This window comes from Dama dama, chromosome 19 (genome assembly GCF_033118175.1).
Source record: "Dama dama isolate Ldn47 chromosome 19, ASM3311817v1, whole genome shotgun sequence".
In the NCBI taxonomy this organism is placed as follows: Eukaryota; Metazoa; Chordata; class Mammalia; order Artiodactyla; family Cervidae; genus Dama; species Dama dama.
The window spans coordinates 54,589,767-54,617,274 of NC_083699.1; the positions used below are offsets into that span (position 1 = coordinate 54,589,767).

General features: G+C 43.2%; 1 protein-coding gene across 3 annotated transcripts; it reads left to right on the forward strand.

Annotated features, from left to right (window-relative positions):
• On the forward strand, nt 1–27,508 carry B4GALT4 (beta-1,4-galactosyltransferase 4). 3 transcript variants are annotated; one of them, XM_061167104.1, is made up of 9 exons: nt 70–136; nt 1,873–1,941; nt 2,835–2,876; nt 10,394–10,789; nt 14,098–14,330; nt 16,599–16,786; nt 22,740–22,862; nt 24,717–24,821; nt 26,586–27,508. In XM_061167104.1, exons 4-9 carry the CDS (start codon nt 10,537–10,539, stop codon nt 26,716–26,718), a joined length of 1,035 nt encoding a protein of 344 aa, XP_061023087.1. In that variant the 5' UTR covers nt 70–136; nt 1,873–1,941; nt 2,835–2,876; nt 10,394–10,536; the 3' UTR covers nt 26,719–27,508. The 3 variants fall into 3 exon arrangements, with proteins under 3 accessions (XP_061023089.1, XP_061023088.1, XP_061023087.1); XM_061167105.1 differs by lacking the exon at nt 2,835–2,876 and having other exon boundaries at nt 60–136; XM_061167106.1 differs by lacking the exons at nt 1,873–1,941; nt 2,835–2,876 and having other exon boundaries at nt 1–136.

Genomic DNA, 27,508 nt, shown 5'->3' on the forward strand with positions numbered 1-27,508 from the left:
GGCCGTAGCGACTCCCGACGCGGGCGGGGGCGGAGCAGACGAGTGGAGCCTCCTCCCGGCGGCGAGGGCGGTCCCCACAGCCTTTGCTCCGCGTCTCCGCTTTCTGCGGGCGGTGCTCGTCGCCGCGGCGTCTGGGGTGAGTTCGTGGGGCCTCCGCTCCACCGGTGCCCGGGACGGAAGGTTTCACGCGGAGGGCGACGGGCGCCGTGTGGGCATCGCCGGGCGGCAGGGCGGGTCGGTCCCCGGGTTGCGGCTAGGCGCGCGCGAGCCGGGCCTCGAAGGGCTGTCCTGCCTCCTCCCGGGCGGCGGGGCCGGGCAGGGGGCCTGCGGAGGCCGAGCCCAGCGGGAGGCACCCGCTTAGGTGAGGGCACCACTGCGGCGCTCTCTCTGCTGCCGGAGGGATGGCCAAGCGAGATGCTGCCAGGTAGGAATCCAGGGGTCATCCCCCGAGGCCCCGCGTCACGGTTCTGGGGTCGCCACCAGCACCTCTGTCCGTGCGGGGAGCATCAGCGTGAAGATGCCCCTTCCTCTTTGGAGCTCTCTTTCCCCGGGTTTCTGCTGGGAAACCCACCCGCTGATCCCAGCCTGTGGCCTGCAGGAGGGGCCGGCTAGTGGTGAGGATCGACTGAATAGTGAAGTGTATCAGCTCTCTACTCTTAGTCTGGCTCTGCGTCCATCCACTGTCTGTTGATCCAAAGCCCATGAGGATGGGGGCTGAGGAAGGGCCTTTGGGTTGGTGGCCTCGGGAGAGCAGTTATCGATAGCGTGGGCCTGTGCCGGGTTGCACGGTGTTCAAGAGTTGGTGAGCGATGAGGACGCGGAGGCGGCCCGGGCACAGCCGTCGGGTGATGAAAGGGAGCAGGAAGAACACAGTCCTTTGAAGGTTGGGGGTGCTGTTTGTTTGTTTAACTTCTAAATTTCTGTTAAAAAAGAAAAATAACATTGAGGATGCGAGAAAGTCAAGGAATCTCGGATAGAGATGGCTAAGATTCAGGGTCCAGGCTGAGAAAGTGGGCTTCAAAAGAGGGATGGAGGGCTGTCCTAGGCACCCGGGCTGAACAAGGGGGCTGGAGTGCTGGAATATCACTCTGGAGATAATGCTTAATAGGACCATAGTTTTCCTTTTGGAATTTTATCTTCTAGAGCTGGGTTGGCCTTTAAACCCTATGAAAGTGCAAAATTTGCACGTGCCTGTTCGTGTTGTAGGGGAGAAAAACTTTTCTTCTTGACCCCTTCTAGGTTCTTTGGCTAGACTAATAATTAAATTGGACTGACATATAACAAATTAACAGGAGAAAACCAAATTTAATTTCATGCCAGTGGGATCCCTTAAAAATATGAGGCTCAAAGAAGTAACCAAAGCAGGCAGCCTTTATATCTTTTAGACAAAGAAACACCACATATGTGAAGAATTGGTAAGACAAAGAAGTTTGGGTTTGGGGTAGTAAATTAATGAAAAAGTATTAAGGTTTGTTGTACTTAGCTCTCCACCTTGCTTCTTATCTCTGATAATAAGGATGCCTGATCCTGGTGCCCTCCTGTTATAGAAAAGGCATCTTTCACGTGGGATTTATTTCTGCTTTTAGGGGAAGAAAGAAGGGTTAAGTGTCCTTACACAGGCTGTTAAGTAACTTTAATTCAAAATAATCAGTATGTCAAAGTGGCCTATTTTGGTGTGGCATATCTTGCTTCCCTTCAGCGTGCATTTTTAATCTGATTAAAAACATCTGTTAAAGAGCAGTCCTGAGCTGTTTGACTACACAATGTTGCAGGGGGCAATAAAACTCTTAGTATATTTTAGGTGCCACTTGATAGAATAAGCTTTTGGTATCTAGTTTAAACTGAGCTATTAATAATGTGTGTTTTTTCCAGAAATGCATGCAAGACTTGAGAACTGTTTCTTAGAAGATCTTTAATTCAAAGTGGAAACATTCAAAGCAAGTCAGTGGTGGTTTTCTTCTCTTTTTTTTTTTTAGAAAAGCCATCGATGAACAATGGTTTCTCAAACCCAAAATATTGATTACCTGGCCCCACCTTGGGCCTTGGAAATAAAGATCTCCTGGGGATGGAGCCTAGGAATAGGAATTGCAAAGAGAGACCACAAGGTTCTCTGGCATGGGAGATTATTGACCCCTTCTGAAGTTTTTTAAGATTTGGGCTCATTGAGGCCTCTTTAAAACAGATTTCCTTACTAGTTATGTTAATAAATTGCTAATAAACCTAGGTAAATTATAATCCTTGTCTATTGTGTCATCTCTAAATTTTAATATATTTTAAAGAAAAACTACATAGTCATCAGAAAAAAAAACTTCGTTTCTGATTATAACCCTATTTTTAAAAAAATAGATTGTGAAGAAATAATATTTCTCTATTATTAAGAGACAGTCACCAGTAATTCTTTCTGGCGTTTTATATATAAAAGGCATGTACACCACACATACGTAGCATAATGTGGATTGTATTCTACGTACATTTTTTTTTTTTTCTATGTACATTTTTATGTTCTGTTTTTTTTTTCTCTTAGCTATCTTGAGTATTTTCCTGTGTAGCTAAATTTTTAAGTGCCATTTTAAGGAAAGCATGTGTGCCATCATATGTAGGTATTATAATTAATTCAATCAGCTTCCCTGGTGGCTCAGATGGTAAAGAATCTGCCTGCAATGCTGGAGACCCAGGTTTGATCCCTGGGTTGATAAAATTCCCTGAAAAAGGAAATGACAGCCCACTTTAGTATTCTTGCCTGGAAAACCCCATGGACGAAGGACCCTGGTAGGCCATAGTCCATGGGGTTGCAGAGTCAGACACAACTGAGCGACTTCACTTTCACTTTCTAGCATTCTTGCTTGGAGAATCCCATGGACAGAGGAGCCTAATGGGTGAGTCTGTGGGGTCGCAAAGAGTCGGACACTACCAAGCAAATCTCTGTCTGTTGTCCCTATTGTTAGCATTTTGATTCTTTTGAATTTTTGGTTGTTTTAAGTAATGTTGGTTTGAGTATCATGGTTTACCTGTCTGATTATTTCTTAGAATAATTTTCTAAATGATGGAGTCGAAAGCTATTCAAATGCATTTTAAACATCTTCTTTTCACATATCTTCTTACTGCTTTGCCTCACCAGAAGGAAAATGGAATGTTTCTGAAGATCTATTGCATTACAGGTCCAATCTCTTATTTCATCAGTTCTCAAACTTTAATGCGTATAAGAATCACCTGGGGAGCTTGTTAAAAATTCATTTTCCTGAGTCCCAGGCCCAGGTGTTCTAATCCATTAGCTCTGGAGCAGGGCCCAGGAATCTGCAATCTTAACATATTTCCCTCTGCATTTGATATAGGCACTCTTGAAATCACACTGTGAAAAATGTTTTTAAAATAAATGGCAAAACAGACTCAGCTTTAGGTCACTTGCGCAGCACCATTCATGCATCTGGTAACCAGATTTGAATTAGCTTTCGTGGCTTCAAAACCCTTGTTTTTTCCATTACCTCAGACCTTCTTCAGCCTCTCATTGATGTGCTTCTAATAATGGCAGAAAGGGAACTTCAGCTGACCGCACTGTAGCGTTTTCTGGGATAACTCAGAGTGACGCACAAATACACAAAGAGCCACCATTAAAATCCCCCATTGGAAATTCTTATGAATCCTTTCATGCTGCATAACATAGACTAAATGAAACAATTTCAGTCCTTTCCCGGTTGAATTTATTTCCTGTTTCCTGACTGTTTCATGCCAACCCTTGTAAAATAGGTGATGCCGTACCATCAGGCCCTTCTTGCCCAGGAGGCAGGGACACTGCTCTGGTGTGCTCCGTGGGTTCAGGGAGGTAGTGGCAGGCTAAACAGCAATCTCCTCCTAGAGTCAGATAAGAGAAGTACTGCTTTTGAAAAGTCAGTGGTAGAGGAGCAAAAGGTGGTGGGCATGACTAAGAGAAAGCGTCATTTATTAGAGATAGGGCCTGTACCCTTAGAAAAGCATTGGTGTTAGTAAACCAAAGAAAGCTAGCATGGGGTTGAGCCTTTTTCAGTTTTAAAAATCTTCCCTAAATGGAATTTTATGCCCAGTTAATTTTTCCCCTTCTTTATTAATCTTTATTTTTTTTCCTTTTATACTATGTCACATTTATTTTAGTAGTAGTTGGGGATTATTGTATGTTCTTATGTATTTCAACTAGTGTATCCTAGAAAGTCATTCAATATTTACCAAATTTAGCACCTATTATGTGTCAGGTCAGTGTGAGGCACTAGGAATACAAAGAAATAGTAATTCTCCTTGAGAATTAAGTTAACCTCACTGCTGTGTGTTGACTTGGATTATACACAGCCTTTGACTTTTTAGCTTTAGTTGTAATTAATTTTAGACTTAGAGAAAAGTTGCAAATATTGTACAGAGAATTCACTCAACTTCCTTATATTGATCCTTTACAGAACCATTGTTCAGTTATCAATACTATTAACGATAGACTTTATTTGAATTTCATCAGTTTTCCTGCCAATGAATTTTTTTCTGTTTCCATATGCTGTCAAGGATCCTACCTTGCATTTAGTTATTTCCCCTTAGTCTCCTTCAGTCTAAGTAATTCCTCAGTTTTGCCTTATTCTTCATTATCTTGATCCTTTTGAAGAGTACCAGTTGTTTTGTAGAATGAAGATATTTTGTAGAAAAGTACTGATTAGTTATTTGGTAGAGTGCAATTAGTCACTGATTCATGAGGTTGATAGGTCTTATCACTGATGATGTTAACGTTGATTGCTAGTTAAGGTGATATCTGCTAGGTTTCTTCACTGTAAAGTTACTCTTTCCCTTTGTTGTTTGTTTTTTAGTCGCTCAGTCTTGTCTGACTCTTTGCGATCCCATGGACTGCCTCATGCCAGGCTTCCCTGTCCTTAACTATCCCCTGGAGCTTGCTCGAACTCATGCCCATTGAGTCGGTGATGCCACCCAACCATCTCGTCTTCTGTCATCCCCTTCTCCTGCCCCCAGTTTTTCTCAGCATCAGGGTCTTTTCCAGTGAGTTGGCTCTTCCCATCAGGTGGCCAAAGTATTGGAACTTCAGCATCAGTCCTTCCAATGAATATTCAGGGTTGATTTCCTTTAGGACTGAGTGGTTTGGTCTCCTTGCAGCCCACGGTACTTTCAAGTGTCTTCTCTAGCATCACAGTTTGAAAGCATCAGTTCTTTGGTGTTCAACCTTGTTTATGGTCCAACTCTCCCATCCGTCAATGACTACTGGAAAAACCACATCTTGGACTATATTATTTGAGAGGAGATACTTTGAGACTATGTAAACTGTTTATCCTCAAATTTTTACCTACTAATTTTAGCACCAATTGGGGGATCTTGTCTGCCACAATTATTTACAGTGATGTCTGCCTAATGGTGATTCCCCCCCCCCCCATTTCCTGCTTCTTTATTAATTGAAAGTTTATTGTAAGAAAGAGCTGCCCTTTCCCATTTATTTATTTGATCGTTTATATCAGTATGGACTAATGGATATTCATTTTATTCTGTGGATTAAAATACAATGTTATCATTATTTTCTTGCTCAGATGCTTCCAGTTTTGTCCATTAGGAGCACAGTCTGAGTTTAAATGACCTGTATGTGTAAATGGCTGTTATCATTTCTATCCTTCCCTTGCCAGTAAAACAGCCAGTTACTTTACAAGCAAAATGGGTTTATTCAGGAGAAGTAAAGAATTGCAATTTGGAACATACAACTGTGTCAAACCACATGCAAGTCTGATAAGCAAAGGAAAGGAAACTCTTTTATAGAGGAGAGGGGGAAATTGGGAGGGGCTGTTATTGAAAAAAAAAAAAAAAGTCCATTGGACGAAACTGGGAGTTTGAAGTATGGTGGCTTTTCACTGGCTCAGTTGTGACAGTCTCTCATTGGCTGAGGTGTCACCAGACTAGGAGAAAAGCTTCCTCCTCCTGCTAGTGGTAGTAGTTGCAACACTTCCTGTCAGAGATGCAAGAAGTCTGTACTGATGTGATCTGTATCTCCCCTTCTGGCCTCCCAATTCCACTTCAGTTGGGTTTCTCTTCATTAATTTTCACAGAACCATTGCTTGTTTAGGGTCTGGGCAATGATAACTGAAAAGCCAGGTAAAGGAGCTTTAATTCTGAGGAAAGTAGGACAATATGTGTGCAAGTAGTCTGCTCTGAGGAACTCTGCAGTAGTAAAAGGAGTAGCGAAATACTAGCCTTTCCATTGGTGCTATCCCAGAGAAACTCAAAGGAGTAGGACCATGTGCCTGGTGCCCCATTTTGCGCACTCTAGACATCCTGTGTGTGCAGGATTACCAGATGGATTTAGAGACACTGGAATGCTGATTTTAGTGTTCTTGGCTCCTGAATGAAAACCACACGCCTTCTCCCTGGGTGCATAAGTGCTCAGTGAGTATTTATGGAGTGACACTTGGTGTCTTCCCCTGGTCTCCCATGGTGCTATAAAAATGTGTGCATGTAGAGATTCTCTAAGAATGATAATGATACTTAGCATTTATGCTGATTTGACCTTTGTTATAGCTTGTCTTCGGAGAAGGCAATGACACCCCACTCCAGTACTCTTGCCTAGAAAATCCCATGGACGGAGGAGCCTGGTAGGCTGCAGCCCATGGGGTCGCGAAGAGTCAGACATGACTGAGCGACTTCACTTTCACTTTTCACTTTCATGCATTGGAGAAGGAAATGGCAACCCACTCCAGTGTTCTTGCCTGGAGAATCCCAGGGATGGGGTCGCACAGAGTCGGACACAACTGAAGTGATTTAGCAGCAGTAGCATAGCTTGTCTTCTGTGCTAGATTTTTTTTAAATGGAAAATTCCAAGCCTTCAAAAAAGTAGGGTGAAAAAGAAAATGAAACTCTCAGGCACCTGTCACCTTACTCAATACTTTTCAATGTTTTGCCAGTCTTATTTCATCTGTTTCCCTGTTTTCAGGGTTGGGGTGGCATATTTGAAAATGAATTGCAGACATTAAAATCGAAAGAAAGGTTGAAAATAAACTCTGAGTACAAAGACTATATCTTAATTCTTTTGGTGCCTAGCACTGTGCCTGAAAATAGCGGGTGCTCAGAAAAGACTGGTTAAATTGAGAGGAGAAAGAACAAAATTATGAGAACATCATCATTTTGAGCTAACTCTAGGGCAGACCTAAGAAGGAAAAAGGTGGTGAGACTTGCCCTAAAATAACTTCTTTCACATTACCTGAATTTGTTCTCTATAACTATGGTCCTCCTGTCACGTTAAGATAGCCTTAATTGAAAGAGAAATTAAGGGAGAGTTCAGGGACTCTCCTTTATTTAAGTATTTTTACAGGTCACTCCAATCTGATGACATTTTCCCAAACACCAACCAGAAATGACTTGCCCTAAAAAGGACTTTCTTTAGAAAAGATCGTTTAAAAAAAATTACAAACATAGTATATACTCATTGAAAGAAAATAGGAAATAACAGAGAAATAGAAAATAAAATTATTCAATATGTATTTCAATATGTAATTCCAGAGATAACATTACCTTGGTTAGCATTCTGATAAAATTTAAGCATGAATCACATTGGTAATCAGAGTCAATAACTATTTATTATGTCTGTGAGAATGTGCTAGGTGTGACTGATGCATCATCTCATTAAATTCTTACAGCAGTGTTGTAAGATAAGTTAATTTTTTATAATTGTTTTGTAGCTGAGGAAATGGAAATGTGGTAAGAGTATTTGCCTTCGATCACTTAGCTGATAAGCAGGCTGGGCAGATCTCTATTGAAACACTGTTCCTCTATAGGCATAGAAGCTCTTAGAAAAACAATGTTCCCTGACTAAGTTTTCCAAGACTGAGATTTTATCAAAAACATTAACGATGGCCATTCAAGCCTTCTGCAGTTAAGTCTGTGAGAGAGTCTGGCTCCAGGAACCTGCAGACTTACTGTTACCTGGAGGGAAGGAAACAGACCTCCAGGAAACCATTTCAAAGACAGTCTCAAACAGAGGGACGGGAGGAGAGAGGTAGAAGACTGCATATTTCAAGGGTTTGTGCTGGGCACACCCAGGCACCAAGGGGAGGAGAGAGATAGCAACATCCATGTGAAGGATGTGGCAGAAGCCCAGGCTTTGGAACTGAACACATGGGCTCATACCCCAGCTCCACTAGTTACTATTAATAGTTTTGTGGTCTCTGGCAAGTTCCGTAATCTCTAAACCTTTGTTTTCTCCTCTTTAAAATGAGGAGACTAATAATTCTAAACTCACAAAGTTGAGAAATAAGTTAATATAAGTGATTGAACTCCCAGTACATGACACAGAATAAATGCACAAGTGAATCACTCCTCTTTTTAACGATTAATCTAATGAGTTATTACTGTCTTCAGCATTTACTTGTGATGCCTTTACAAGACCCTAAGCACAGGCCATACTGTTTAATTGCTTCCTGGGTCAGATCTTCTCTTTTGTGGTTTGATCCAGGAACCTAACCACCATTTATAACATTGTGTCTAGAGAGGAATGCTTCCTAGGTTTCCCTCAAACTCATCTAGGCTGAAATTTTGGAATACTACCCTTCAGTAAGTATGAGGCTGTCTTGAAAGTTGCTAGGGTTGTTTTGTTTTTCACAGTAAATTACCACATCCCCACACCTCATTTAAAAAATCAAATTTGTTTTCATTACAGAAGGACAAAAGTGTGTTATACTTTTTCAACAATGAAAGAAAAAAGGAAAAAAAGCACCCCTGGCTAATCCCATATTCCTAATAGAATCATTGCTAACTTTTGGTTCTGTTTCTTTCTAGAGTTTTCTTATTTCTATCATTTTAGTGGTAATCATATTCACAGATAGACTTTTTCTGCTTTTCTTTTTATTACTTAAGATTTAACTGTACATGTTTTTGTGTTATTTTGGCAGGGAATATAGTTTGGTCTCTATCCTCTCCATTTAATTGAGGGTATGTTTGCTGTGGAGATTATCAGCATCCTGGCTATAGCATTTTCCACACTCTTACGACGACACACTTAGGATTTGAGAAGGGACGTGGTTTCAGTAATGCAGAGAAGATGTGGGGCCTTGCCAAGTAGCTTTCATCACCTTAGTGTAGTTACCATGGTCCAGGGAGGGCCCTCAACTATGTGGCCTCAGAAACTGAATTTTTGTTAGTAACGAAGAGCATAGCCATCTCTCATACTATCCTAGTACATGCAATTGAAGTATGAAATGAGAAAGGCAATTTCATACTGACAGAAATGCAGCATAGCAGAGTGGTGATTCTGGCAGCCACCAGCGGTCATCCTGCAGGTCATCCCTAGTCTAGAGTCATTCATGTAAATAATGTAACACAGCAGTGACAGTCACCACTTAGTGGGTCTTCAGGGCGTTCTAGTGGTGAAGAACCCGCCTGCCAGTGCAGGAGATGTAAGAGATGCAGGTATGATCCCTGAGTCGGGAAGATACTCTGGAGGAGGGCATGCCTACCCACTCCAGTATTCTTACCTGGAGAATCCAATGAACAGAGGAGCCTGGCGGACTGCAGTCCATGGGGTCGCAAAGAGTTGGACACGACTGAAGCGACCGAGCATGTATGCATGCACTGTGCATCAGGAGGTGGGCTGACACTTTTTGTATTTATGTGTTAGGTCATCCAGTCCCTCAGTAACTCTCTAGGAAGGTACAGTTTTTATCCCCATTTTACAGGTAAGGAGACCAAGGCCCAGTGAAGTAATGGGTGTGAGGTCTCATACTTTCTGTCTAAACCCAAACCCCAGATCTGAAATGCTGTGCTGTAGTCTGTCATTCTTGCAGATTCTGGCCTCCTGTGTTGGCATCCTTTTGTGTCCTCTGCCCTCTTCCCCAGCTGTTGGGGTGTGCCTTGTACTTTATCATGGCTGTAACATTTATAACTGAAAAACCGTTGATTTTTCATCTCTGTTTCAAGAAACAAGTTTTTCCAGCTCTTCATAGGGAAGAGCTTTTGTCTTTTCCCTTACTTTCTCTTTGAGTCAAAATATGCCCTGGAACAAGAGTTCACCTTCTCTTAAAGCTGTGCCAAGAAGGGACAACCAAGGCAGAGAGAACCATTAGGGCTGAACTTGGGGCTGTGCCAGCTCAGAACTGAGGAGGCAATGATCGGCTCTCCTTTGCCTTCTCCACCTGTGTGACATTTGGAAATGGCTTTTCTTCTGGAGTGAATGACAGCTGGGGTGATAACCTAGAGAGAGAACTCCTGTGATGTATAGATGGCTGGAACCTTCTACCTCCAAAATCTCTGGTTTTCTGATCTTTAAGCTCTCACTGGAGAACTCCTTTCCTGTTACAGTCAAGATCAGTTGGGGACAGGTTTTCAGTGTGTGCTGGTGAGTATTATTTCAGGTTAGGATTTCCATCTGAAACAGCACATCTTTGTGATTGCATTTCAGGGATTGTTGGAGCAGAACGCCCAAACAAAAGCAGGCATCTCACAATCAGTTGTCATCAAGTTTGCAGATTGGAATAGCTGAACTTGAAGCTTCCTGCCTGCAGTGGAGGCTGAGAGATACCTGTTGCTCACATAATCAAAGACATGAACTTCAACGTGACTTTCCACCTTTCCTACAGATTCCGATTGCTGTTGCTTTTTACGTTATGCCTGACAGTGGTTGGGTGGGCCACCAGTAACTACTTTGTGGGTGCTATTCAAGAGATTCCTAAAGCAAAGGATCTCGTGGCTAGTTTGAGCAAGGGTGTCGTTTTAGGGAAGAAAGGAACTGTGACGGATGAAGCATTTGTGGAAAAAGCAAAACTTGACAATTGCCCTTCTGTGTCTCCATATCTCAGTAAGTATTTGTTTTTCCTTTTTTACAAGTAGTACATACACTTTTTATTTAAATATAACAAATGTACAGAAAAGTACAAAAAGCAGAAGTGTACACTCAAGATTCACAAAATGAACATACCTGTGGAACCAGGATATAAATTAAGAAATGGACTCTTCCCAGAATCCCAGAAGCTCCCATGCTTCTTTTTGTCACTACCCTTACTCCAAGTTTATAATACCAGCCATTAGATTTTTCCTATTTTTGAAACTGTATGTAATTGGAAACATAGTATGTACTCCATACAGTAAATATGCTATGTACTCTTTTATGTCTGGCTTTTGTTGCTCAGCATTATGTTTTTGAGCTGTATTCATATTGTGGACATATTATATTTATTATATGAATATCCCCAGTTTGATCATCCAGCCGCAGAAATCTCAGCAGGCATGTCAGTAGGCACGTGTGATGAGCTGGGGGTCAGTTGCCCTAGGCTGGTGGCTCTGCTCCATGTGTTCCTTACCCTCCTGGATCAGCAGGCTAACCTGGACTTATTCTCCTGGCATCCAAAGAACAAGGGTGGAGAAATTCCAGCACATCCAAGCCTCCATTCATATCACATCTGTTAGCACTCCCTTGGCCCTCGGTATCAGTGACAGGATAGTACTTTTTCAGCGTTGTCTTAGTTTATTACTTAAATATGTTGTATGTGTGGATTCTCCTCTAATGCCTTGCCTTTCACTTTAAATGAACAGTAAGTTGGTTTTAGGAAGCACATTAATTAGGAAAAACTCCACAGCAACATTCTGTCTAACCCACAGAGGTTATATCAGACCCCGCCTAGAACATCTAAGACCTTGTAGTTCTCCAGATAATCCTCAGAGTATCTTTCCAGAATGCCTTTCCTCAACCCATGTGGGTCTGGCGGATTCATGTTTAGTCATCAGATGTGTGGTTTAGATCACTTCTCTCCCAGAAAGTTTTCTGGGACTGTCCCGGAGTTAATGTCAGGCTCCCTGTGTGCCTGCCTTTGTTTCTGTTGTTGTGTTGGCCAGCGTATTGTCTCATGTTTGACTTTCTTTCCCAGGAGACAGTGTGCAGGCAGGATGAAGGCAGGGTGATCCTTTCTAGCTCTGTCAAGTTCAGAGTCTTTCAGAGGTGGCTCTCTGCATACACCCACTTAGCACGCTGTGGTCAGTCTTGGGCTCTTCAGAGGCTTCTTGCACGTAGTTACACAAAACCAGTAGACCCTTTTCCTGAGTGACTCCCAGACTCATACTGTGCCCATACTGGCATGCCGCTTCCCTTTACTCAGTCACAGAAAAGCGAAAACATTTTTCCTGATTGTTTGAGGGAACTCATTCTGCTCACAAATTACCCAAGTTGAGATGGAAAAATGAGTTATTGAAACACAGATCTGACTGCATCATGCCCCTTGTTCAAAATCCTCTCAACATACTTAAGCATCAGATACATTCATGAAAACAGATGGGCAGTGACACAATAGTGCGTATGGATCCAAAGGGTGATGCAGTAGTAATGAATCAGGATAGACCATTAGTGACCCAGGGAGGGACAGAACTTGAGAAAATATCATGGGGGCGCTAAGGGAGAACGCCAGAGCTAGTGAAACCAGGTACTCAAGATTAGGTACGTTGAAAGTGGTGACCATGAGAGAGTGAGCAGGGGCACTGGTTTTCATCAAACCTGTTGCTTGGTGTTCTCTCAGGGGCCAGGAACTGAGACATGGTCCAGTTAGCCCAGATGATGGGAGTTATGAACAGGCTACGTAGGAAAACATCGCAGCGGCCATCCATCGCATCGTCTCCCAGCAGCTCTGGTAGCTTGCTTTTCCTTATAACTCCTTTTCTTACTGTTTGTTTTTAGGGCATTATTGCCTGCTGACCCTGTCGCATGTGTAGACCCTTCTGAAAAGGGTCTTGTAGGTCAGTTATTTTCTCTAGGTGTCTGGAAGCAGTTACCTGCTCTTAGTGCTATTGTCTTTTGGCCATGGCCAGCGTGGAGGATGGTCACATGAAGCAAGGCATAGTGACATACATGGGAAAAGCAGGCGACTGCTTTGCTCAGAAGAGGATAGTGCAGTTGCAAGCATCTTGAGATTTTACAGCCTGACCAGGATATGAGGAGTTTTAAAATGTGTGGCTCTGTTCCCTAACCAGAGCCCTGCCTCCTCCCTTACCAGTCGGTATTTCCTGTTCATTCAGATCTGAGGGTAGGGTCAGTGGCTTCAGCTGTATCTTTAAAGACTTGTGTGAGATTGGTTACCGTGGATGGTCTTGGGTTTCATCCAGCCAGGCTGTGTCCAGACTTGCTGAGCAAATGCCCCATTGGGGATATCTGCCGTGTGAAACAGTGGGAGGGTTCTTAACGGTGTTGCACATACCTGTTATTGTTGAGTTAGGGAGGGAGGCTAGTTTCTCTTTCTTTTCACTGTTTTACCTTCAAGGAGTTAGTATGGCTCTTAAGAGCTTAGGGAAGGACTTTAGGGAAAAGGTCTTTGTCCATGAGCTTGATTCCATGGAATGCTTTTAATTTTTAAAAAATTATTTTTGGCCGTGTTGGGTCTTTGTTGCTGCATGCAGGTTTTCTCTAGTTGCAGCAAGTGGGGACCTCCTCTCTAGTTGCGGTGTGAGGGCTTCTCATTGTGGTGGCTTCTCTTGTTGCAGAGCATGGGCTTTGGTGCACGGGCTTCAGTAGGTGTAGCCTTCAGGCTTAGTTGGCTCTGTGGAATCTTCCCAATCTGGTTATCTAACCCCTGCATCGGCAAGTGGACTGTTAACCACCAGACCACCAGGGAAGTCCTGGAATGCCTTGATTTTTAGGAGACTTCACCCTCCTTTGGAGCTTTTTTTAATGACAACCAAAAAGTTGGATTTATTATTCATTCGTGTATTCATTCATTCCATGGGTGAGGCTTCCTGTTATTTTTTCCCCCTCCTTTGGAATTTTGAGAAGGAAAAGAGATTAGAGCAAATTTGAAGTTATTTAGTCTGTCCCTGATCTCTGCTCTTCACCAGGGTCATTAGGACAGAGTATATTTCCTCGTATGGATGAATCAGAGAACCAGAACTGGTTACTCTGCCACAGGGGACTGCTTTTGTATGTCATTTGCTTTTTTTTTGCCAATAACCTGAGTCATAGATTCTGTGGTTCTGTGGTTTATATTTTGTGACCAAAGGAGGCTTTACAATAGTGCTTATGGTGTGCCAGGCAATGTTCAAAGTGTGTGGCATGTACTAGCTCCTGCAAGGCTATCAACACGTGATAAGCTTGCTCCTGTTAGTTCCTGTGTCCTGTGTTTATTGTAGAAGGCCAGACCAAGCTCGTGTTCAAGCCAGATCTCACTCTGGAGGAAGTCCAGGCAGAGAACCCCAAGGTGCACAGAGGCCGGTATCGCCCTGAGGAGTGCAGGGCTTTGCAGCGGGTTGCCATCCTCATCCCTCACCGGCACAGGGAGAAGCACCTGCTGTACCTGCTGGAACACCTTCACCCCTTCTTGCAGAGGCAGCAGCTGGACTATGGCATCTACGTCATCCACCAGGTGAGTCTGGGGGGGTGGACAAGGCCTCTGCCCTCCAGACTCCCCTCTCTTTGTGGCTCTTTGTCTGTCTTGGGTAAAAGAGCGTCTAACCATCATTAAAAGTGAGGTCTCTTAACTCATTTATCCTTGACAGGAGTAAAGGAGTTTCTTGTCCCAGATTTTGGAATAATGGGATAAGTGCTGAGAAATTTTACTTGGTCTTTAGTGAACATCTGGAGGAAGCCTGTTTTCTTTTGTGAGCCCTTCCATGTTAGCCAATGACTGCCCTGAGATATTCCCCTGGTCTTGACCTTACATTGCCTTCTGCATTTGCTCTTCATTACATGGTGAGATGTTGGAACCATGCTTTATTACTGAGCTTGGCTCTTTGAGGGGGAACTAGACAGAGGAGTTGACTGCTTTGTGCTAATCACCATGGAATTCTATAACTCTCTCTACCTCTCCGCCTTTAACTTTGCCACTATCTATTACATAAAACGTTATGTTTAGTTTTCATTTTTTGATTCAGTTTTGTGACTTCCAGAAGCATGAGTTAGTAGGAACACAGTAAGTATAAGTATAGGCTGCTTTTGAAGAGTTTTGCTCTAAATGGAGCAGGTGATTTAAGATGCCTCTATTTGGTTTTAACATATATTGAAAGAAAAATAAGACATCAACTTAAATATCTCTTTTATGGCTATCTTTTCAAAATTATCCTGGGCCATCCAAATAATTCCTCCTCAAATCCTTACAAATGCTATGAAGGCAAGTGCTCAGTTGTGTCTGACTTTTTGTGACCCCATGGACTGTAGCCCACCAGGCTCCCCTGTCCCTGAAATTTTCCAGGTAAGAATACTGGAGTGGGTTGCCATTTCTTCCTCCATTGAATATAGGGAAAATAATTAACTACATGCCTAATATCAGTTATAACTGGTAACATTTGTCTTAGGAAAACTTTTGACAGATCAGAAGATGTTATTCTGCAGTATATACATTGTAATAAACTGGGACTCTTAGAAATTGTATATATATATATATAAAACATCTATGCCCATTTTCTGAGGATTTGAAAAAAATTAACTGTTATACTGGTTTGTCATTATTTTTGTTTTTAGCACTGTTAGTCATTCAGAGTTCTTACTCAAATCAGCAGCCCCCAGCATATAATATTTTTATGAGTAGAAAAATATGTCTGCTTTATGTTATTCTTTTCAGGGAAGTACTGTGGTGAGTTTTGAGAATTGCCTGTACTTTTGTTATGATAAACTGTTTACTGAACTGGAATCTATTCTTAAGGAATTTGATTCAAGTAGCCATGAAAAAATTACTAGTGTAAATTTTTTTTAATACTATAGCTTTGATTATGTTACTGTTGATTTATGTTCTTTTCTTACCTGGTAATGAATCCCCTCTGTCAGGCCACTGTGAGGATTAGCGTCTGACATTAACTGTTAAAACAGGATTCTTTCACAGTGATTCCATGAGACTTTTAAGTAGCTTAGGAATATTAGCAGTAGACCTCTCTATTTATAGATCAAGATTTCTTTTCCTCTTTTTTTTGTGGACCTCACCGTGCGGCATGTGGGATCTTTATTCCCTAACCAGGGATTGAACCCAACCCCCCTGCAGTGGAAGTTCAGAGTTATAACCATCAGATCAGCAGAGAAGTCCCTAGGTTAAGATTTTTTGATCCTTTCTGGCCAGCTGTATTTTTGGGGAGCTTAGTATAGATTTGTTACATGGGCTATGATTGGGATTAGCTGAGAGTTGAACAGTGAAGCAGTGATACTACTTGTCATGACTAGTATATAAGAAAGGTTTTTTAGTTTTACATGGAATAAATAAAGGTATGTTTAAAGATTTTTTGAGTTTCTTTATTAGTAAAAACTTTTAAAAAATATGTTTTTTTAAAAATTGTTATAAAACACATAAAATATACCATCTTAACCATTTTTATTGTACAGTTCAGGAGTGTTTAGTATATTCATATTATTGTGCAATTGATCTCAGCTCATCTTTTTTCCTGCAAAACTGAAACTCTAAACCCATTAAACAACAGTCTTTCATTTTAAGGTGCTTTTAGTTATGGGATATAAGTATGTATGAAGCATAAAGAAAAACACAAAGGGTCCGTTATTGTTAATTCAGTCTACTGTGTCAGATTTTCATGTCATGTGTATATTCTTATGCAGTAGAGAATAATGCCTACTCCTGCATGTGAAATGAAGAGGGACACAGTGTGAAATCTTGTCTTAGGAACTTTTCAAGTTGTAATTTCCATATCTACAGGCTGGAAGTAAGAAGTTTAATCGTGCCAAACTCCTGAATGTGGGCTATATAGAAGCTCTCAAGGATGAAATTTGGGACTGTTTCATATTCCACGATGTGGACCTGGTACCTGAGAATGATTTGAACCTTTACAGGTGTGAGGATCAGCCCAGGCATCTGGTGGTTGGCAGGAACAGCACGGGGTACAGGTAAAGTGGCTTTGCTCATGGCTGGCTGGGGTCAGGATGCCTGGCCTGTTGTCATCAAGGCTGTGGAGACATAGTGTCTGGGGGTGTCTGCAGAAAATGAGAAATAGGAAGAATGGTTCATGACAGCTCCTTCAAAGTTTAAAACAGGAATTAGAGAAATTAGATTTTTTTTTCTAATTAGGAAAAAGTCCTACAAACGATTTGGCAGAAGATCACAAAGATAAAGGGGGAGAGAACAGGAGAGGGAAAATAATCTAAACATTGCACATGGTGGCCAGACTTGCCTGCAGGGCCCGCCTGGTAGAACTTTGCTAAACGCTCCCACACTGAGTAGGGCTACAGTAACTTATCTATCTGTCCCTGACTTCTGTCTCTAGGAGGCAAAGAGAGGGAGCATCCAGGTCAGCTTTTAGGCCTCTTTTGTGAGACTGTGATGTCTCTTTCCAGACTGTGGAGTCTTTCTAGAGTCCAGGGGGAGCCTGGGAGGGGCATGTGCACCGAGTGGTCTGCCCGGGAGCCGGGACACCCAGGACAAGTCCCTTTCTCTTTAAAACCACTGTGGGAAGAGCTAGACACCGTCATTTCTGCTTCCATTCCCCACCCCACCCCTTCCCTCAGGAGAGGCATAGGTGCTTTTCAGTCTTAGTTTATTAATAAGTTCCTCTTTGAAAACAACTGAGAGGAAATAGTGAGCAGGAAGCTTTCCCAAAAGTGAAACTACATTTTCACTTACATGTGTGCACACTTATCTGTCAGCCTTCCCCAAGCCCTTCCTGTCACATGTGCTCACATATGGGGTGCTTACTATGCTGGGGCCAGGAGACCAGTCTGAAGAAAGGAGAGTGCCTGCCCTCACAGTGCTTCCTGGTGTGTGTGGGGAGACGGGCATGTGGAGTGGGGCTGTGTCAGCTTTGCACTTCTCTTGTGCAAATTCAACTAGAAGCGCTTGTTAATGAGGGGGAGAGTATGGGAGTGGTGAGGCAGAGGAAGAGACAGCTATAATAAGGGAAATTCCACCAGGGTCTACTCCAGGAAGTGAGCACAATCTCTTGACGCCTCCCTTGGTCTTGGTTTCCATGTTGTTCTTAGTATGTAGGTTTATCACTTTGGACTATTTAAGAGTTTTCCAGGAGTAACATTGACTGCAGGGAATTTTTGCCTCAGCTAAGACTGTACAGACAGAGGATGAGATAGTTGGATGGCATCACTGACTCGATGGACATGAGTTTGAGTAAGCTCTGGGAGTTGGTCATGGACAGGGAAGTCTGGCGTGCTGCAGTCCATGGAGTCTCAAAGAGTGGGACACGACTGAGTGACTGAACTGAACTGATAGACTGTAAATCCAGTCCCTGTTTAAAGTATGGGATTTAAATAAACGCCTGGAGTAAACTACAGTGGGTGAGAGCACACTGACTTTAAGAAACACCTAGGGAAGGGTTTAAAGCTGTTGTTCAGGAAACGTGGCACCTTTATCTTGTGGAATCAATGGGAGCTTCCCAGCAGAGTTCCCGGACATGGAAGCAAGAGAGAATGTGGCACAGGTTAGGAGGAAAGGCAGGTGGCTAATTAGTGCTGGAGAATGAATGTCTGGGATGGTGGAAGGAGGAGAGGCTAGAGATGAGACTGGGCAGGGGCCAGGTTAGGCAGGCCTTATTCAGTCTGGTAAGGCATTTGGAGTTCCTGTGGAAGGTATCAGAGTGCTGCTGACACATGGTTAGAACCGGAGAATGACAGGAGAAAGCTCAATTCAGCTGGCCTTTGGTGTGTGGGATGGAGCCAGAGGATGAAGGAGAAAGCTCAGTTCAGCTGGCCTTTGGTGTGCGGGATGGAGCCACGCAGGAGGGGAGAAGATGAGGGCAAAGGCCCACTCCTGCCTCCAGGCTCCAGGGACAGTGGGGCAGGAGGGCAGGGGAAGGTCCGGAAGAGAATCCCAGGATTTTTTCTTTTGGGAAACTTGATCATTTTCTGGAGGTTTTGGTGTCTGGTCTCTGAGCCACCTCTGCGTTGAAGAAAGCAGTGTATCATATCCGGGTACCTTGGTATTTTCAGAAGCATGGCAATTATCTGCTCACTTACTGGTAATGAGATGTCACTTTCTACAATATAGAATACTATACTTCAGACCCTTGACATGGATGATAACTTCCCATTGCCCAGTCTTTCTAAACACTGTGGTGAGAAATTATAGTCACACAGGATTGTTCTTTTGTTTGTTTTTGGAGTATGGATACGCTGGATTATTTCAAGGACAGCCCTTTTGTTGGGATTCTAGATTTTATCTCTGCTTTAAGCTGGACCATAAGAAAATGAGCTCTTGGGCATTCCTGCTGGGAACCGATCTGGAGTATAACTTTGGTATGATGATTGTGGGTTTTATCAGATGCCACGTGGTCTAAAAACAGCCCCTTATGAATCTTGCTGTTTTTTGGCCAAATGTTTCTTTTATAACTAGATATCTGGCAGTCTTTGTCTTCCTTGAATAACTGACAGTTTTCCTAATGTAAATCATGTGGTTGAATGTGTCTCCTCTTTTGATCTGGATGCAAGAAGCTGGGAGCCAAATCTATGACCTTCTTGTAGAAGCTGAAAGAGTCTTATTTCAGGTCAGAGTTCTAATGTATTATTTCCTGTTCTAATTTTCTGATTTAAGTTTTCCTCTGGTCCTGGTTTGTCCTTTATATTTTTCAGTTTTTCTGTATGTATCATGTAAACGGCCTCATCTCTTGTGGTCCAGGGAGGCTTGCATACAATACAGGAGTTGTCTTCATCCCTCTTACTTCCTGCCTTTCCTCTTTTGGGCAGAATCTCTCTAGTTGCTGGCAGTTGCTGGCAGTTGCAGTCAGTTGTGGGCAACTAAGTGTCTGCCCCCTGCTGGTAACTATGTGTCCATGCACCATAGAGCTTAAATCTGCACAGCATTGTCACAACTGCCCGTTGAGTACAAAGAGAAGTGCAAGAAATGTTTTCACTTTACACACGTGCAGAGGAAAGAAGTTTAAGTAACTTGTCTCAACTATCTCAGTGTCTGTGAAGATAGAAATAAATCTTGTTTCTCCCCATGATTATGTTGGTGATAAAGATCTCTTCTAGGCCGTGTGACATTTTGTTGCCAAGAATTCCTTTGATACCTTCCTGCTTTCTACAAGGACTCTATTATTATTTTATGACTGCATTTCCCCCACCCTTGGGCCTTTAAAAATAAGTAAAACTGTCTCTGGACCAATCAAACATTTATGCTTTTCTAGGTAAGAAGAAACGGAGAAGGCAATGGCACCCCACTCCAGTACTCTTGCCTGGAAAATCCCATGGACGGAGGAGCCTGGTAGGCTGCAGCCCATGGGATCGCGAAGAGTCAGACACGACTGAACTACTTCACTTTCACTTTTCACTTTTATGCATTGGAGAAGGAAATGGCAACCCACTCCAGTGTTCTTGCTTGGAGAATCCCAGGGATGGGGTCGCACAGAGTCAGACATGACTGAAGTGACTTAGCAGCAGTAGCAGGTAAGAAGAAAAACCAGGAGCAATGAACAATAAACATGTAGATGTTTGGCACTTGAGAGGCAACTGAGAAACTGATAATTCTTGAACCTTTCTTTCCAGTTGGTCTCCTGCTGCACCTCCTACTGCAGCTGAACAGGTCTCAGATTCTCCGCAGACAGCCTGTACCTTTCTCCCTCTCTGCTTTTCCTGATGGAGTTTGGGTCACCAGATGTTAGTCATTCACCCGTGTCTGACTCTTTGTGATCCTGTGAACTGTAGCCCTCCAGGCTCTTCTGTCCATGGAATTCTTCAGGCAGGAATATGGGAGTGGGTAGCCATTCCCTTCTTCAGGGGATTTTCCCAACTCAGGGATTGAACCTGGTCTCCCGCATCGCAGGCAGATTCTTTACCATCTGAGCCACCAGGGAAGCCCCTGATTGCCAGGAGTTCCCCCCATTGTTCTACCTTTCTGAATCCTTCCAGGCCCACTTGCCCTGATGTTGTCGTCTCCTTCCTCAGAACCCCAAGAACAGTCACCTCTCTTGTTGGACTGTCAACCGTGTGTGAGGCTGGGCCCACTTATTCCAGTGTTCAGCCAGCTGCTCTGAACCCAGTGGACAATAGTTACTTAATAGATGACTCCAGGTCATCTGTGCTGTTCCCTCCTGGTGACCCCTTGTTGGTGCTCTGCAGGTTATGCCTGAGCAGTGATTCTACTCAGGGTCCTGATGAAGCTGCTGGTCTTAAGGTAGTTTAGAAATCCCTTCCCAGCCAAACAGTGCCCAGTCACCATGGCAACAAGTCACTGTAGTTGATGTCTTGGTCAATAACACCTGTCTTCTGAGCACTTTGTTCTTTTTGTTTGTTTTAGGTTGGGGGTGTATAAGTAAATCTGTTTCCATTGTGGGTTAAGCAGGGTCCATCCCATCTGTACTCAGAGCATAGAAACAAACAGCTGAGCTACAAATTAACTTTTGGGACTTCATCTGTTAGATGGCAAGTGTCAACATCAGGGGTCCCTGACCGCTGGGATCTAATGCCTGGTGGTCTGAGGTGGACCTGATGTAGTAATAATTAGTAATGAAGTGCACAATAAATGTAATGCGCTTGAATCACCTCCAAACCATCCTCCTCTCACCTGCATTGTCCACGGAAAAACTGTCTTCCACTAAACTGGTCCCTGGTGCCAAAAAGATTGCGGACTGCTGGTCTACATGATGATTGATCTTTCCTTTTGGTTTTCCTTCTTATGTGGAAAAGCAGAAATATTTCATTGGTCCTGGAATACTTTGAACTGACATTAATTAAAGTAAGAAGTCCTCCATATATTCATGTTCTCTTATTCGGTAACATCCAAGTTGTTAAGCTGCTTTCATTTGCGTTTCTAAATGGTTGCCGTGTTCTAAGGGATGTCTTTATTTCTCAGATTTGCTAGTCTGTCTGCCAATAATCCATTAGTCCTAAATGAGTGGGACGTGCTCTCTGGCCAGTGCCTCTGTTCTTTCCCTTTTCCTTGTTGGTATCCCCACAGCTCCGCCCTCTACACTCTTCTCTCTTTACTTATTGCATTGTCTTCAGGCAACTTTTGCTACTCTTTTGCCCTCAGGTACCACCTCTTAACAGCTTATTTCCGAAGCTATCTCTGTAACTACTCTTCCGTATTGAACTTGGACCCTGTATCCTTTTTCCCCCTGGCAGAAGTCCCATGAGAACCTCAAATTCAGCTTATCCAAATCATAATTTGTCTCCTTCTCCAAACCCAATTATTGGTTTGTATACCCTGTTTCTGTGGCAGGTGTTGTCATCTACCTAGTTGCCCACGCTGGAGCCCTCAGGGTTGGTAAGGTATGTCGGGTTCTCCAGGAGACAGGCTCTGAGATGGAGATTTGCATAAAAGCGGAGGTTTGCATGCAAAGTGTGTTCAGGAGCTGTCTCCCGCCCTCCACCCCACTCCCTAAAAAGAGTAAAAATGAAAAACCATTCTATTGTTGTTCAGTCATGTCTTCGTCGTTGTTCAGTCGCTCGGTCATGTCTTGACTCTTTGCAACCCCATGAACTATAGCACACCAGGCTTCCCTGTCCTTCGCAAAATTTAATGCCTAACCTGGACCCAGCCTTAGAGTTCTTCTTAACCCACAACTGTTTGTCACAAAACTATTTACTGGATTTACACGTGAGATGAAGTCTATCATCCAGGTCTGATGTTACAATGGACATGTACAGGTACCTGTGTAGACCTCTGCACACAACCATGAACAACCAAAGGTGGGTGGCACCTTGCTTAGAGAGCCTGTCTAGACAGAGGTTGGAAGGCCAGGAGTGTGGGGAGGTGGCTCTGGAGCAGGAGTGGACAGGTTAGAGAGCACAGTCTTCAGAATACGCCTGCCCTGCAGTCCGAGAGTCTGGAGCAGCTGTAGAGAACGAAAGAACTTGCTGCTAACCTTCTCACCTTCTCTCTCCTCTCTTTCAGGTTACGTTACAGTGGATATTTTGGGGGTGTTACTGCCCTAAGTCGAGAGCAATTTTTCAAGGTGAATGGATTCTCTAACAACTACTGGGGATGGGGAGGCGAAGACGATGACCTCAGACTCAGGTGAACAACAGAGACATGTCCCCTTCATGGGGTCTGCTAGCTGTAGTTGCGTGTGGTCCCTGTGGATGCCAGGCCAGCAGGTCATGAGGCTTGAACTTGTCCTAGAAGGGTGGCAGGGGGTGGGGAGGGGGGTGAACAAGGTGGCCCAAATTGCTCTTTGCCACTGGCAGTTTAGAAATGACAGAGGATGGTCCAGTTCTGGCTTATGGATGTCTGGGGGAGTGTTGATGGAGGTGTCTGTGGACTTGTCAGCAGGTCTTAGCTACTGAGAAAGGGTCTCACCAGTGAATGGGAAGTCCCCGACTAGAGTGTCTGTAAAGCTACAATCTGAGGAAAGTGGCCAGAAGTCTCCTCTAAGCCTCTGCCTTCTCTCAGACCCCAGGTGACAATGGAGGTTCCCAGTGTTGTGCACAGCAGGGAGTGCCAGTCACACACCCTGGAGTAAACCAGGATGCCCTCTCCCACGCTCTGCGGGAGCAGCTGCTGGCATAACCTGGAGCTGCTGGCATGACCTCAGATTCTCTTGGACTTTTTCCCACTCTGGAGGATTCACAGGGAATATGCCTGGTCTCCTCTCTCAGCCCCTTTTCCTGAACTTGGGTTTCGTGGCCAGATAATTATGGGTATCCCTAACTCCCAGAATTAAGTAATTTTTATCAAGAGCCTGGGGCCAGTATATTCAGACTTGTATTAACAAGGTCTTTCTGTTAGGATACCCCCCATCCTCCTATTGTTGCCTCTTAGAAAGAAAACCTCTCAGCTGGGGTTCTGAATTAATAGATGTGTGGCTTCCAGCAGTTTTCCTTTGCTTTTCCATTGCTTCAGCATGAGGAAGCCATGGCTCCAGGTTGGTCTTGTTCCCAAATCTAGGCTGAGAGTCTCTGCAGTGTTTTTGGCAGGAGGGAACGGATCTCTCTGACCAAAGGCTGCTTAGGAATGGCTGTAGTGATGGGCAGCGTACTTCATGGCCCAGCCCATCAGCAACCTGTGTGGCCATGGCTTATGAAGTGGACAGAAGATGCCTGCTAGATTGCAGGGCAGGAATAGCAAGGGCTCAGCCAACGTATCCATCATATTCCCCAGCTCCTTTTTACTTCCCAGATGGGATGGTTAGTAGAATTTTACATTGGTGATGGATTTTCATTCTGTTTTTCCTGTTGCTCTTTGGCTTCAATGTAAAAGGGAGCCCCCAAGTTTGCTTTCAACATCATAGCCTCCAGAGTGGTTCTTGATTAATGCTATGAATAAACCAACTGATTTGAGCATAAAAATTTTGTGGAAATTTCTTTAATACTTATTTACTCACCTGTGCAACAGGCACCACCCTCTTTATGCTTATAGAGTACACATTTTGCAAAGGATCTTCCACATGGATTGTCTTGTTTGAGCCTGTCAGATCAACTGTATGTACCATTGCTATTTTACAGTTGAGGAAACCCAGGTCTGGAATAGTGAACTGACTTCCCAAGGTTGTAAATAATAAAGTCTAGTTTTGAATCTAGGTTTGTGACCTTTAGCAGTTGTACTTTCCCTAAAGAAGAAAACACTAGGTAAATTAGGGATCCTGAGAGACTTGGCCTTTTAAAGATCTATTTTCTCAGCTATTTTTGGAAAACAACAAACTGTGTATTGATACATCTTTGCACCTCATTAGTAAATGTTAAGTGTGATTCTTTTATGGATTTATTGCCTGAGTTCAACATAAGAAAATTCTTTTTTTAAAATACCAGAAATAATCAAGATATATGTATGGGCACATGTATATAAATTTTTGCAAGTGATTTTTTTCTTAAGTGCCTAGTGGCGGATAAGTGGAACAGAATTTTTCTTTAAACATCTCTGTTATTTTTCCAGGGTTGAACTTCATAGAATGAAAATAACCCGGCCACTGCCTGAAGTGGGTAAATATACTATGATCTTCCACAAGAGAGACCAAGGCAATGAGGTGAATATAGAACGGTAAGTCCTGGAGTCATGTGCCTGACAGGCTACCTGTTTAGTCTCTTCAGTCCATAGTCGTATGCCAGATTTGATCAGATAAACCAGTTTATTTTATTCAGAGCTTTTTCTTAAGGTAATTTTTCAAACAGACCCAAAAGCAAAGGGAATAGTCTATTGAATTCTCACATAGACGTACCCCATATCCAGTTTCAATAGTTATCAATTCATAGCCTCTCTTTTTTCTCTCACTTTCTTTTCCTCACCCACTGGATTGTTTAGAAGCAAATCAGATATCACAGCATTTCATATGTAAATAATTCAATATGTATCCTTAAAATAAAAGAAGTACTAAAAAAACAAATTGCAGTACCATTATCATGTGCGTGCATGCTCAGTTGTGTCCGACTCTTTGCAACCCCTGGAGAAGGCAATAGTACCTTACTCTAGTACTCTTGCCTGGAGTATCCCGTGGACAGAAGAGCCTGGTAGGCTGCAGTCCATGGGGTCGCTAAGAGTCGGACACAACTGAGCTACTTCACTTTCACTTTCACTTTCATGCATTGGAGAAGGAAATGGCAACCCACTCCAGTGTCCTTGCCTGGAGAATCCCAGGGACGGGGGAGCCTGATGGGCTGCCGTCTACGGGGTCGCACAGAGTTGGACATGACTGAAGCGACTTAGCAACAGCAGCAGCTTTGCGACCCCATGGACTGCAGCCTGCCAGGCTCCTTTGTCTTTCGGATTTTCCTGGCAAGAATACTGGACTGGGTTGCCATTTCCTACTCCAAGAGATCTTCCCGACCCAGGGATTGAACCTATGTCTCCTGCTATGGTAGGCGGATTCTTTACCACTGTGCCACCTAGGAAGCCACCTTTATCATACCTAAAATAAAATTAGCAGTATTTCTTTACTGTTATCAGATGTCCAATTAATGTGCAGAATTTCCCTGATTATCTCATAAGTGCTTAAAAATTTGTTTAAACAGTTGGTTTATTCAGGTGAGGATTCTAGACAAGTTCGGCACATTACATTTGAATAATCTCTTTGAAATTACTTTTAATTTGTAGGTTCCCCCTTCCTTTTTTTCTCCATTGTAAGTTATTTGAACAAGCCAGGTCATTTGTCTGATGGAATTTTCACATCGTGGGATAAAGGGAAAAAATTGGCATTGGTTTATCATTTCAAAATGATGAGTGTATGCTACCTACATCCTTCCAAATGTAGTTGATATTCTTTTTGATACTCGGATTGTCTTTGGCAAACGTTATCTTTTCCTAGCTGTTCCTGAATCCTTTGACATAGCTCTAGTTGTTTTGAAAGCTTCTTTCCCTTTGCTCTGGTGTGATGAGCTGTTTTAGGTTCATCTTGTGTTTCTGCCCCAGGAATTAACTCTTTCACCAAGGAATCCTGGCGGAGAAACCAGTTCTTATGGGTGCTATGACTGAGGATTCATAGATTCTCTGAAGCTTATCCAAGGGCCTGTCAGCAGTGGATGACATGTATCATTGTACATCCTTCTGTCCTGTAGACCAGGGGCTCACCACTTGCAGGACTGTCCTCATCATTGGTTCTCAAAGTCTTCCATGGGGTCTTCCATGGGAACACATGGCTGTCATTGGTGTCTGTTACCTTAATGAGAAAATACAACTTCTTTTACAGTAGGAAGCCCAGCAGGTGCAATAATTTAGTAAGATGCCTTTGCCAAACTTTATGGCAAGGCAAAAAGCAATGGAAATAGATGTTAAATTCTTATCATTCATGTTTGTTCTTTTTGTCTTTAGGATGAATCTCTTACATCAGGTGTCACGTGTCTGGAGAACAGATGGGTTGAGCAGCTGTGATTATAAATTACTCTCTGTGAATTACAATCCTTTATATGTCAACATCACAGTGGATTTCTGGTCTGATCCATGACCCTGGCTCTTCTGGTGACATTTGGAGGGACTGAATATTTGATTGCAGTAATCTAGAGACTTCCCCTTGTAGCACATGTTAAGAACTTGTTGTGGCCAATCTTTGAGCTGATTTTCCCTCTTTGCTATTTTCTTAGCAGAGTTCCTGGTGATGTGGAATGTAAAACAATTGTAGAAGACATCTTTCTTAGTTGTTTTGATCATGAAGGTTAACTATGGTACTGTAGATAACTTGAAGGAATACGTATGAAAGGACCACTCAAAAGATACCATGAAGACTACTTGAGAACTCTGATTGGAGAAGATTTATTTTTGTTTGAAGTGATACATATTTTCTGGAATGAAAAAGGCCATGGGAGATAAGAGGCTGAGTGTCCCAGAGAATCAGAATTCTTCTCGTCCCAGGGGGAAAGGGTTGAAGATAAGTTTCTCTTACTCGTTTATCATGTGTGGTTGTCTGTGAAGAGGTGGGTCCCATGTGAGAGGAAGGCTGAAGAGGAGGAGAGAGAGGTGAAGAATCAAGATACCATGAACTTGGGGCCGAAGAGGTGGCAGAAGGACCACGTCAGGCAGAGGGCAGAGAGCAGCTGCGGCTGTGGCCCTGCATCAAGTGTCCCCTGCCCAGGTACCCCTTCCAGCCCCAGTTCAGCAGAGGACACATTTTATCTACTAGTTTTTAGGGCATTTTTGTAAAATCATTTTGTATGTGTAGGGTATGATGTAGCAGTTTACAAATTGCATATTAACTAATAATACGTTGGAAATACCTCTGTAGTAAAATATGAAGAAGC

What these genes read in the sequence shown, in the direction of transcription:
- B4GALT4 (XM_061167106.1), top strand. Translation starts at nt 10,537, where the DNA reads ATGAACTTCAACGTGACTTTCCACCTTTCCTACAGATTCCGATTGCTG. An exon ending in GCATCTACGTCATCCACCAG is followed by an intron (nt 14,331 to 16,598) that starts GTGAGTCTGGGG and finishes CCATATCTACAG; the next exon opens with GCTGGAAGTAAGAAGTTTAA. An exon ending in AATGAGGTGAATATAGAACG is followed by an intron (nt 24,822 to 26,585) that starts GTAAGTCCTGGA and finishes TTTTGTCTTTAG; the next exon opens with GATGAATCTCTTACATCAGG.